This window comes from Branchiostoma floridae, chromosome 14, assembly GCF_000003815.2.
Source record: "Branchiostoma floridae strain S238N-H82 chromosome 14, Bfl_VNyyK, whole genome shotgun sequence".
Lineage (NCBI taxonomy): Eukaryota > Metazoa > Chordata > Leptocardii > Amphioxiformes > Branchiostomatidae > Branchiostoma > Branchiostoma floridae.
This window is the reverse complement of record NC_049992.1, coordinates 15,833,879-15,846,033: the sequence shown is the minus strand read 5'-3', so window position 1 is coordinate 15,846,033 and position 12,155 is coordinate 15,833,879. Positions and strand designations below refer to the sequence as shown.

Here is a 12,155-nt window from a genome sequence, read left to right as displayed (position 1 = left end):
CATTTTTGGACAAGTTTTACTTTTGGGATGGTTTCATTTACCGACAGGTGGCAAAAGCCGATTTTCTCCAATTTGCAGACTTGCAGTTGAAACAATTACATGTATGTAGTACACTAGTCATGCGAATGTAAGACACATTTGAGATGTCATGAATATCCAGTGGCAATGTTACTGCAAAAAGCAGGAAAATAAAACCACCACAAAAGTTCAAACATTACATTAATTCCTTTTTTTCTCCTTCTTGGGCAATGATTATTTCCCCAGTGTCCTATTGAGTGCACATACCGGTACACAATGTATAACATTGGAAGGGAATAAGTTAGTGAACAGCATATTGGCTTTAGCTGTCCATATGACCGTCCACTGTTATTAGGTTGCAAAAATCAATGACGAAGGTATGCCATTTGACACAATGTGTACCATAAACAAATGTCTGCCACACAACAGAGTGCGAGGAAAGAGCAAATACCTTTGTCCACTCTATCAGTGGCCTGGGCTCCCCAGAGGCTGCACAGTCAAACTCCACCTTCTCTCCTATACGCACCATCTGTGCTGCTGTCTTCAGATTGATTTCTACTGCAGGAGGTGCTTCTGCAAGGAAAATGAACCACATTAAACAGTCAGTAACTGACATTATCCTGTCCTTAGTAATAAAATAACATTTACTTGCATGTAACTGTCCTTGCTACTAATATGATGATGATGAAATGTGATCACCCAACTAACATCTTACTGACCTTGGCACTGAAAATGTGTTCATCCACCATGCATATTACTGACCATGGTACTGAAAATGTGTTCTCCGAACTAACATGATACTGATCTTGGTGCTGAAAATGTGTTCTCCAAACTAACATGATACTGATCTTGGTGCTGAAAATGTTTTCACCCAACTAGCATGACATGTTATTGGTATTGAAAATGTGTTTACTAAAACTAGCCTCTTACTGTTCTTGTTACTACAAAATGTATCTTAATTGAAACTGTGTTTACAGCAAGTAGCATGTACCTCTCCTTGGTACTGAAATTATGTTAACATTATCTAGCATACTCCTATCCTTGGTACTATGGTACTATGATAGCTTTCACACTATTTAACTAGCTCTTGTTCTTGGTACTCTAAACATTTTAAAAGTTACTAGCATATTCCTGTCATTGGTACTGAAAGTGTGTTTACACTAACTAGCGTGAACCTCTCCTTGGTACTGAAATTGTGTTAAAATCAGCAAGCATATTCTTGCACTTGGTACTGACATGGCATTAACACTATTAAGAAAGCACCTGTCCTTGTTAGCCATCTTTATATTAAGTGGTAGCTGAAATGTCAAGCAGTATGTTTCTTGAATGTCTTACCTTCCCCAGCTACACTCAAGGTGGCCTTCTCTTCAGTGGACCCCAGCTCATTGGATGCCACACAAACATATGTCCCAGCATCCTCTGGCTTAAGATTTGGAATTCTGGACAGTAACAAGATAAAATATTGGTATTTTAAGAGGCAAAAAAAATCATTTCATAACTGGTGTATTAGAGTTTTGCATAACAAAAACAACCTCATTAAATGGGGGAGACAAACAAGTGATGACATGATTGGAGGTATACAAATCTTTTCTTTTTTTACTAGGACACCACTTCTGGGTACTCTGGGCAATCATTTCTATAACTGGTGTATTAGAGTTTTGCATAAGAAAAACAACTTCATTAAATGGGGGAGACAAACAAGTGATGACATGATTGGAGGTATACAAATCTTTTCTTTTTTTACTACATTGCTCAGGGCAAGGCTAGGACACCACTTCTGGGTACTGCATCAAAGATCTGTATCTGACTGTACCCTTCACAATGCATGAAACAAAATAGCCTTAAAACATAAAGAGAATTGTCAGATATCCTAAAAACAACGCCTAGCAGCTGGCAAAAGACAAATGAGAACAATGATAGCCTGCCTCAGGATATGCAGCAACCATGATGATGATGAAAAGGACACCGTTGTAGCTATAATAAAGTGCTTGATCTCATCCCCTAACCTTAGGACATTGCCAAAGATGACATGTTGTTCAGGCAGGGTATCTCCCTCCTTCCTCCACTGTATCCTGGGCACAGGGAACCCTGCAGCTGCACAGCCAAACTCAGCTGTGGAGCCGGCCTCTCGCATCGACTCCTTAGGGGAGATCGTCTTTATTGTGGGTTGTGCTGTGAACAAAATTTGTGGGATCTTTAGTTAGAATTTTGTTTCTAGGCAGATTCAAGTTAAGCCATGCATGTAAGATGCTGCAAGTTAACATGAACAATGAGATATTCCTATGTACGTGCCATTCATAGCCAAAACTAACAACCTGCACTAAAAGACTAAGAATGATAATCAAAGAATTCGAAGAACACAAGTTGAAAAAAAGAATGCAGACATTTTCTCATAGGGCCAAAACAATTCTTGATTCATTGTAAAGGAAACCTGTATCTGTATCTATATAGCCGGTATAACCGCCCTTTGGCGTAACACACCAGCTTCGCAGGCACGCGGCACGGCAGCAGCTGGTTATATTACACCGAAGGACCCGTCACACCTAACCTTCAAATTAAATTAAATTTCCTGAAGAGGCACAAAGAAACAAACATGTCTACCAGCATAACATGACATAACTTGACTTAGTAGTTCATCTGTAAATAAGCCAAACATAAGAATTGTCTCACCTGTGACAATGATATTGGTGAAGCCCTCCGCTATGCCAGCAGGGTTGGTGATCAGACACCTGTACTGTCCCATGTCTTCTGTCGTCACCTGCTGGATGATCAGGAGTCCTCCACTGGTGGTGGCCCGCGTGCTCATGTCCCCGTCCACACGCGTCCACTCGTACATGATGGGTTCTGTCCCCTCCGCCTCGCACCTCAGTCTGACCTCCTCTCCAGGAGAGACGGTCATCGTCTCCTGGTCAATACTGACCATGGGAATCACTGGGGGAATGAGAAGACACCATAAGATTTGTGAATTGACATGTTCAACCAGTTCATCTACTTAGCTATACTTGTATTATTGAATCGTTTTGCCAGATCATTCTAGTCACGCTGAAGAAGAGTGATGGATGTCACTCAAAACGTCTAAAAGTAAATCTCCTTTTTTTTATCCAGTTATAGCTATAGGGATTGAATTGTATTTGAATATTGTTTACATTCATAAATGTAGACTGTCATGAAAATTTCATCAGGTTGGAGAATGATAAAATAACAACATTATTTATTCTCCAGGGAGTAACAGAACAGACTGGTTTACTTCCATCTCAGCTATGTGTGTCACTGCTAATCGTCCCAAAAGTAAAGTATTGTCTCAAACACCGATATTGTAACGCAACATTAAAGAGATACTAAACAATTGACAGTTACTTCTTAAGAATGCAATCCCATGACTAAGTCTTTATTCCCCTTCATCACAGGAGTGGATTTTCCAATCCATACAGCCTTATTAATTAAACAAAAACATCCGATTCTGTTCTCCTGTTCCAGCCGACATGTTACTCTATGGTCTTGCAGTCAGACTAACAGCTATTGCCTTGATGGGCACAAGGCTGTTTCTGTGTTTTGTTGTAAACATAAACCCTTTCACTACCGTACCTTGCACCACATGCCTTGCAGCCTAGCTAGCTTCTATTGGGCACAAGGCTGTTTCTGTGTCTTTTTCTTAACATAAACCCTTTTATTACCGTACCTTGCACCACAAGTCTTGCAGCCAGACTAGCTTCCCCTGCATAGTTCACAGCAGTGCAGGAGTATTCTCCCTCGTCCTCTCTGCGAACACTGGGGATAGTAAGTGTACCCTGCTGAACCTGATACCTGGGGGGCTGGGCACCTCCGATCTTCTGCCAGCGGAGCCGTGGGGGTGGGGAGCCTGCATGCACAAGAACAAAATCTTGTCAGTTAATACTTTTGGTTCCGTATTCAACATCGAACTAGCACTCTAGAATCCATTCCTTAATTCGCTTATTAACTGATGTCACCACCAAAAGGTTTGAATGTGCAGTTCTCCTGACAGGTAGCAGAAGCGAACATAGGACTGAAATACTACCTGGATGGTACCAAGGCTAATTCAAAGTAGGCCATTTAGTATAAAACTTCTGCAGCTATACAATGCCAAAGGGTGAAGAGAGGAGCCTATGTGTCTGGAAGTTTGATTACTAACATAGTTTATAATCCATGGCTTCATTGGGGTTACCAACTTTCAAACTCACAAATTCAGTCACTTTGAACATCTCTTAAGCAATGCTAGCATGTAGTCTTTTCCACTTAATTCTGGTACAAATAAAGACAAAGGCAAGACAAAAACAAGCCATTACCTGTGGCAGTGCACTTAAACTCTACAGGGTCTCCTTCTACAACAGTAGAGAATGGAGGAGTGATGGTCACCACTGGAACCTCGTCTGGTCGTACTGGTGATTCAGAAACTGCAAAAAAAAGGAGACACAACTCAAAAAACATAAAAATGGTCTTCTTCCAGTACATTAACACATGTATGTGCCGAGATAACAGAACAATTACAGACAGGGTAGACTGTGCATTGCCACTCACTGTTGGTATAATCTTATCAAAATCTAAAGCATTCATTTTTCACCCTAATAACTTTTACTGACACTAATACTATTAATGAAATAGGGCATTATTGTTACCGATAACTTGAACAGAAGACTCTGAGATGCCGATATTGTTGTTAGACTCGCAGGTGTAGACTCCCGAATCTTCCACAGACACACGGTCAATCTCCAACACTGCACTGTTCTGGGTGTCACCTCCTGGGAAGGACAATGAGATAAGATGAATCTGAGCTATCTGCTTTCTTCCTACAACAAACACAAACTGTCCTGGGTGAAGACAAATGAGAAATGTATGTCGTACTAAGAGGTATTGGGCACTCTCTAGCACTTTGATGGCCACCTTTTCAACCATAGAATTTGGCAGGGCATAATAAAATTGCACCATGTCTAGGGGTACCATTTGGAGTTTGACTGTACCTCGGATAGGGCATTAAATGGAGGTCCTTTATTTGAGGAGAGCCACGACTTCAGCATGTAAAGGAACTCATCCCACCTTAAGAATAGGGTTCCTTCCCAGTGTGAGTGGTTCAAAACCTACAGTTTTATGGCTGCACCTGGGGCAATTACTGTTGCATTAAGGTCACCTGAGTTAGCCCTGAATGGCAGCTGCTCCAGTCCCTTGCAAGTTAGCCCCACCTACTGTAAGCTCCTCGTTATTCAGACCCTAGCTGCGAAAAGAGTGTAGCCAGCCCACCCAATAACCTAATAACAATATCTACTACCAGTAGTTAAGTTGTACATCAGATTCTGACTCACCTTCCACCCTGGCTCTTGTTGTGGGTTGTCCGGACCTGGTCCACCTGACTACTGGTGCGGGGTCACCTGTGGCCACACACTCCAGGTACAGCCGCTCACCCAGCCCAACGCTGACCGGTCCAGCGGGACTGATGGTCACCCGTGGATATCCTAGGGTGGACAAGGTAGCAGAGAAATCCCTTCAGTTTTGATTCATCATATCCTTCCCAGAATTTTTCATATTTACAATGTAGATATACCCCATTTCTAGTAATATAATCTAAAAAAGGATGGAAACAGAGTTTTGCATTTTGTACTTGTATGTTTTTATTGAAAACGACAACAAAGTCATTACACTGGGTCAGCCTAGGCATGCATACATTTTAAGCACTAGATCCTTATGAAACTGTCCTTGGTATGATGTCTCCTCATCAAAACACTATATATCAATATATGTATAGCTTGGTATTTCCTTTTAATTCTTAGGGCATTGGAAACTTGTTAAAAGAATCTGAAGTACTTACCTTGCACCCTGATGTTTGCTGTAGCCTGGATAGACCCTATATCATTGTTAGCGGTACAGACGTAGGCACCCTGTTCTGCAGGGGTCACGTCACGGATGGTCAGGACTCCATCCCTGACATCTATTCTGTCTGTAAAAAGATCAAATTCATGACGACTTTAAAAAAAGAGTGAATCGAACACAAACCTTTGTGAAGTAAGAAGCCTCTGCTTGGAGACTATCGTATTAATATATTCCAGTAAGAGCTTGCATCATACATTCTACCAATAGGCAAGATACATAAGACCTATATGTCTCCAAAACCTAAAAATACTGAAAAACTGTTCCAAAAGTTGTCATGTGTCCTCTGGAAATCAGTAACTACCAAAAAGCCAAAATTCAATACATCTGAAGAATCTTGCATTTGAGTTTTAGATGTGAACACACAAACAGAAACAGTACCCCTATCAGAAGTCACTAATCTCCAGAGATAATGAATAAACATGTTTCGACTTAAAGGCAACCTAAACAATATTACAGCGTCAAAGTGGAAATATTCCGAATAACTCCACTGCCGTAAGGTTGCCCAGAGTTACCCCCAGCAAAGATCTCATTTGAATATGATAATAAGCTACTGTAATATTGTAATGAACCCAGTGCAGCCTAGGCCCTTGCTAATATGCAGGAGTTTGGCTGATAATTGCCAGACCTTCCCCGCCCTCTGTCCCGCCTCTGTTCTGAATTTGAATCGCGCGCTAATTTCTTCCTAGTGAGATAATTGGTGTACCCCGTCATATGCCAACAGTAAAACTAGATAATAGGTATTGTATTCAAAGGACTTCAAAAGTTACTTTCCTTTGAAATTCTTTAGGAGTACCAAAACATGTAGGGCTGTAGGGTGAGAGAACAAAATATATATATACTATGTGATATTCAAGACAGTTACTGAGCCAAAATCTTTTACAAAAGTGAGTTTGATTACCTACACATAAACAACTTGCATTTGAAGTACTACGCATAATACACATTCATATAACAAAGCAAAAATCCTTGAATGAGGCAAGTTCCCTGTAAAACGTTTGTCACTTGTGTAGACAACACAAGATTGTGATTATTTCTTCACACTCTCTGACTTATACGAGTTTGTGTTTTCTTTCATTTTGGTTGGACCATTGACGATCCAAAAATTCTTTGGATGAGTTTAAGTTAAGTATGAGATTAATAGGATTTCAAAAAAAAAAAACAAGTGTAGGAATTAGTGGGGTGAGTAGGAACAGAACAAAACAACATACCGACACCCGGAATGGAACCCGGGGTGGCAGATTACAAGTCCAACATGCAAACCACAACACCTATACAAGCTATACTGTTCGTGTGGTTAGTTTGACAGCGCTTGAACCCCACTGTGACACTTTAATACTTCCCCTTTTCTTTCAAGATTGGTCCTGGAATCTGTGAGATCGATATTCCTGTGTAAACTTACGCCATACTCAAACCTCACAGTATGACACATCTGCTAGCCTGTTACTCACTGTGTGACGCATTCAGCCTGTTACGTGTACAAGGTCGGCGTGGAAATCAATGTAGACATTCGAGGGGCGAGTAGGAACAGAAAGAAACAACATGCAGACTACTAGTACTACATTCGGACACCCGGAATGGAACCCGGGCGGCAGATTACAAATCCAACGTGCAAACCACGACACCACAAGCTCGGAGCTGTTGCCGTGATTGGTTTAGCAGCGCTTGAGCCCCACTGTTACACGAGTTTTGACTCAATGTCTTTGAAGTCAAAGTCAAACAACCAGTCTGAGAGTCAATACTTTGTACTAGTATGCTGACCCCTTCTACAGTGTGCACTGGCTTGGGTTCTTTGTTTGCCGGTAGCAAGGAGGTATAATCTCCTTGGAAAATGTTGCTTCCGATGCATTTTTTTCTGAAATGCTTCTGCCTTATCTATGAAAATTCACCTAAATATGGACCTGTATAAATCTTCCATTGCATCAGGATCATTGTGTGTGTGTGTGTTTATTAGTAAAAAACATGTTAGTCAAGATCTTGATGTCACTGAAAACAAGAAAGCTAATGCTGACCCTGTAGTATAAACAACCAAGGACTTCCCTCTTTCAACCTCCTTGAAACAACATAGACACACTGCATAACAAAAGACTACAAAACAAAAGACTTGTAATCATTAGACCTTTTGTTTTGTAGAAAGCGCAAATTACAGATAATTACATCTCATAGGGGTGCGAAGGACATTATTCATTAGCTCCTTGGCTTGATTGACAGCAAGATTTTCTCTTGAAGGGAAATATTTATAATCTAAACTTTAAAACGTTCTGAGGACACCTAGCAATCTCTAAGGAAGATTAGATTTGAAGTAGAATGATTTGTAATGACCTGTGCTAGACGAACCTGTGTTACACATTTTACTTATCATTAGGTGTCTTATGCTTTAAGGCAACAAAGACAGGGACACCCCCGAACTATGTCACTGGAAAAGAAAAAAATCATATTTTTACTAAAACAGGAATAATATTTTCAATGTTGCTAAACAGTTCCGAAACGGGAGTAGATCAAAGTATGTACCCTCAAAAAATCATACGTTTCTAATGCTGGGAATGGGTCCTCAGATTGCCTTTTTTTGTGAAAAAAATATACATTATATTATATATGAAATTATAAAAATATTTGATAATTTCCATCATAGAATTATCATTTTTACAACCATAACACTCTATTTTACCTTTCTGTCAAGTTTGAACCATTCTGTATCATTTATGGCCGAGTTATGGCAGTTTTCAGACAAGGTCTTGAAAATCACTGTACATACCCTCTGGGCAACCTTACGGCTGCTGAGAAGGCAATCTGCATGATATTGACATCTACTGCACTGTAATCTCACATTTACATCATAATTTGATACTTTGAGCGGTTAAAAACAGCCCAGAGACAAGTTGCACGAGGATATTCCTTATTATTGTACCCCCCCAAAATAAGGACTTGATCTGGAATCCTTGTGCAACTCATTCCTGTGCTGTTTTTAACGGCTCAATTTATGAAATAATGATGTAAACGTGCTAAAATAGTGCATCAGATGTCCATATTATACAGACGGCCTTATTCAGAATATTTCCACTTTTAACAATATGATATTGCTTAGGTTGCCTTTAAGCACTTTCAGAAGATTAGATAACCAGCTGCAAAGGTTACCTGTAAACTCCTCATTCCCAGCCCTGCTCCACACGATGGTTGGCGCCGGGCGGCCGCTTGTCGCCTGACACTGCAACTGGGTCGACTGTCCGATCTGTAGGTCCATGTTTGCAGTCGGGAAGATCTGAACGGCTGGTAGGTCTCGAGCTGTTATACAGAAAAAAAAAATGACTCAACCTCTGAAATAAATGCCTTGCTACAAAGTACTTCAAAGAAGGTTACACAGAGCTCAGTTTTGAAATAATGATTGCTATCAAGCATGACAGATGTTGAATCCAAAAGTTGTATAAAAAATTACAGAGAGTTTTGAATAAATTCTCAATAATTGATGTAATGAGAGCCTAACACTATCTTACAGAGCTGGCAATACAGCATTCACTATTCTTTAGCATTGAGATAGGTTATGTTCACATTTCTAAAATTACAGACAAACCAAAGGTAGTTACTTGGGTGTCACTTGACCTTGGATAAAGAAGTTAGAGATGGATACAAGGTATGGAAACACATGTAATAGACAGTAGTTTCAAATCTTAACAAAGTGTAAGATCTTACATTCCACTTCCAGCATGATGGAAGCAGAGGACACCCCGGCCATGTTGTCTACTGTGCAGACGTACATGCCACGGTCTGCACTGGACACCCTCACAATCCGCAGCACGTCATTCAGCACCTAGGACAGGGACAACAGTCTCACAGCTTTCAGACATGAAAAAAGTATACCAATAATACAAAAAGACTGCTTGTTTTACATGCTGTTGGTTGCAGATTCGAGAACTTATGAAATCAGAGCATGGGAGTTGAATACAGTGCTACTAGTTCGTTAGCCCTCTGCTATAGTGACAAATCTGCCAAACTGAGATGGGTGCCACCCCAAACACTTTATGGTGTGGAAAGGACTTTAACTTTCAAGTTGATTTAAATCATAGATATCTTACATGCATTTTCATAGATGTACAGCCATTTATCCATCATATAGAAATTTTATATATAGATATTACCTAAATGCATGTATCATTTAGACTGCACCCTATGGAAAAAGTACGCGTACTGAGCTGACCGATGCAACAGTGTTGTGGGAGGTAAGACGTGTACTATATAGAAATTACCTGATGGTTTTGTGCCAGTGCTCCTCCATGCTTGCCCCAGGTGATAGTTGGCACAGGTTCACCTGACACCACACAGCGCAGCTGTACAGTCTGCCCTGTTGTAGCTGTGAGGAGGTTCGGCTGCGACACCTGCCCACCCGGACCAACCGTCTCAATGGCAGCTGTGGGCGGCCTCTGCAGCACTGGAAGGGGGTAATGAGTAACGGTCCATTAAGTACATGTAAAAGATTCTGTATTTTCGTAGTCTTCAAAATATCGGTGCAAGGGAGGGAGTTAACTTTTATCTAAAACAACAGCATTTGAATGTTTCTTAATTTCTTTCTGTTAAGTATCTAATCTAACTAGCATTTTCCAGGCCTTGGGTCAAATGAGGACAACAATTTGTTGTGCCATTCATCATTTTTTTGCGAACACCAATAAAGCTAAACTGGCATTTTCTAAGTCTTTCCAATACCTACTGAACCAGAACACTAGTGACAAAATCATGTAACTGTCACTTACAAAATAGAAAAGTTAGGCAGATTACACATACTAGCAAAATGTCTCAGGAAGATAAACTCAAATAGAATCTTACGTCTTAAAATTGGCAGTTTTTAAATCTTAACCAGTACCCAATGAACCAGAACACTAGTGACGGGTACATGTGACTGTTACCTACAAAATAGAAAATTTAGGCAGATTATACATAGCGAAATGTCTCAGGAAGATAAACTCAAATAGCCCCTCACGTCTTGAAATTCTCAGCTCCACTCTCTTCTGTTCCGTTCCCACACTGTTGGACCCAGTGCACACGTAGTGCCCAGAGTCAGACAACCGCGCCTGAGGAATGGTCAGCACTCCATTACTTTCCACTGCTCCAACAGGTATGGGGTCATTGTACTTGTTCCAGGATAGCGTGGGAGTTGGGTTGCCCCTCGCGTTACACTCCAACACAACACGTTCTCCCTCGGGTACCTCCATCACTTCTGGTCTCACTGTGACCTCGGGTGCTCCTTGTACTGAAAAAGAAGATCGTCAAACGTCTTTCTTAACATTCAACTGGAATAACCGGTGTTGGGGTAGACATCAGAAGGAAGGTATTATAAGAGTGTCAGGCAATTTTCTTAGAAGGCTGAATAGTACTGATGTTATCACAAGCTTATTATGCATCTTGTTTTATCACTCTTAGCTCACTCTGACGGTTAGTTTATTGGTCTACACTTCCAACTTCATATGCAAGTGCATAGTTCTTTATAACCACAGTACATCAGGCACTCAAGAACAGTAACAAGAAAGTAAAAAAAGCAGCAAGTCAGTCTCTGTCCAGGCATAAAGTTAGATGTACATGTAGGTCCACAAAGTGCTTCATTGCAGCAACGTCCTTGGAGATGCACTTCTTTAAACCTTTATTCCACAGTCTCTGTCTCCATGTACTTAAAAAGTGACATTTGTAAGGAGTAGAAATGGTTTCGTCTCATGTTTTAGAAATATTAATTTCTGTATTGATATTGCCAAAGGAATGGTCTAACTTTCTAATTAAATCATTATTCCAGCGCTAGCCCTAACATTGAATCTATTTGGCTGGGATATCAGTTTAACAATGAACAATGTTTTACAATTTTATACATCACATTGTGGATTAGAATAAGACCATTAACAGTTCATGATTTGCAAACCTTACAAGTGTCATTTTTAAAGACATGGAATGTGACATTCAAGCAGTTTTTCTTTCCTAAATTACCATTTGTCAAGAGGCTTTGTTTTCTTAACCATCATACTACATACGCTGTCAGCTGATGTCAGATTTCTTCCTAAACTGATATCACACCAAGCACACCAACCAGAAACAAGAACACAAAAGTCAAAACGACCAATCACAGCCTTCCTACCAGACATATTCGACTTGCCACAGGATGGTGACTTATGGCCATGTGTGCATTCCTCAATTGTTGACATGTCCTTGTCAATAATATAGTACCCTGAATCACCCTGTACTAAGTCTCTAGTTCCAAACACTAGTCAGAAAAGGAAAAAATCGAT

General features: G+C 40.4%; 1 protein-coding gene across 24 annotated transcripts in view; it reads right to left on the bottom strand.

Moving 5' to 3' along the window:
* Positions 1 to 12,155, bottom strand: part of LOC118431007 (basement membrane-specific heparan sulfate proteoglycan core protein-like) — a 117,353-nt gene that overhangs the window by 15,704 nt on the left and 89,494 nt on the right. For 23 of the 24 annotated variants that reach the window (XM_035842056.1, XM_035842061.1, XM_035842057.1 and 20 more), the window contains 14 exons: positions 12,005 to 12,130; positions 10,865 to 11,134; positions 10,137 to 10,318; positions 9,583 to 9,700; positions 9,031 to 9,177; positions 5,837 to 5,965; positions 5,334 to 5,483; positions 4,653 to 4,775; positions 4,323 to 4,430; positions 3,698 to 3,877; positions 2,689 to 2,949; positions 2,025 to 2,190; positions 1,354 to 1,457; positions 470 to 591 (listed from right to left, as the gene is read on the bottom strand). In XM_035842056.1, coding sequence (XP_035697949.1) covers positions 470 to 591; positions 1,354 to 1,457; positions 2,025 to 2,190; positions 2,689 to 2,949; positions 3,698 to 3,877; positions 4,323 to 4,430; positions 4,653 to 4,775; positions 5,334 to 5,483; positions 5,837 to 5,965; positions 9,031 to 9,177; positions 9,583 to 9,700; positions 10,137 to 10,318; positions 10,865 to 11,134; positions 12,005 to 12,130 — 2,186 coding nt within the window. The remainder of the gene's footprint in view (positions 1 to 469; positions 592 to 1,353; positions 1,458 to 2,024; positions 2,191 to 2,688; positions 2,950 to 3,697; positions 3,878 to 4,322; positions 4,431 to 4,652; positions 4,776 to 5,333; positions 5,484 to 5,836; positions 5,966 to 9,030; positions 9,178 to 9,582; positions 9,701 to 10,136; positions 10,319 to 10,864; positions 11,135 to 12,004; positions 12,131 to 12,155) is intronic. The other variant, XM_035842063.1, reaches the window with a different exon arrangement.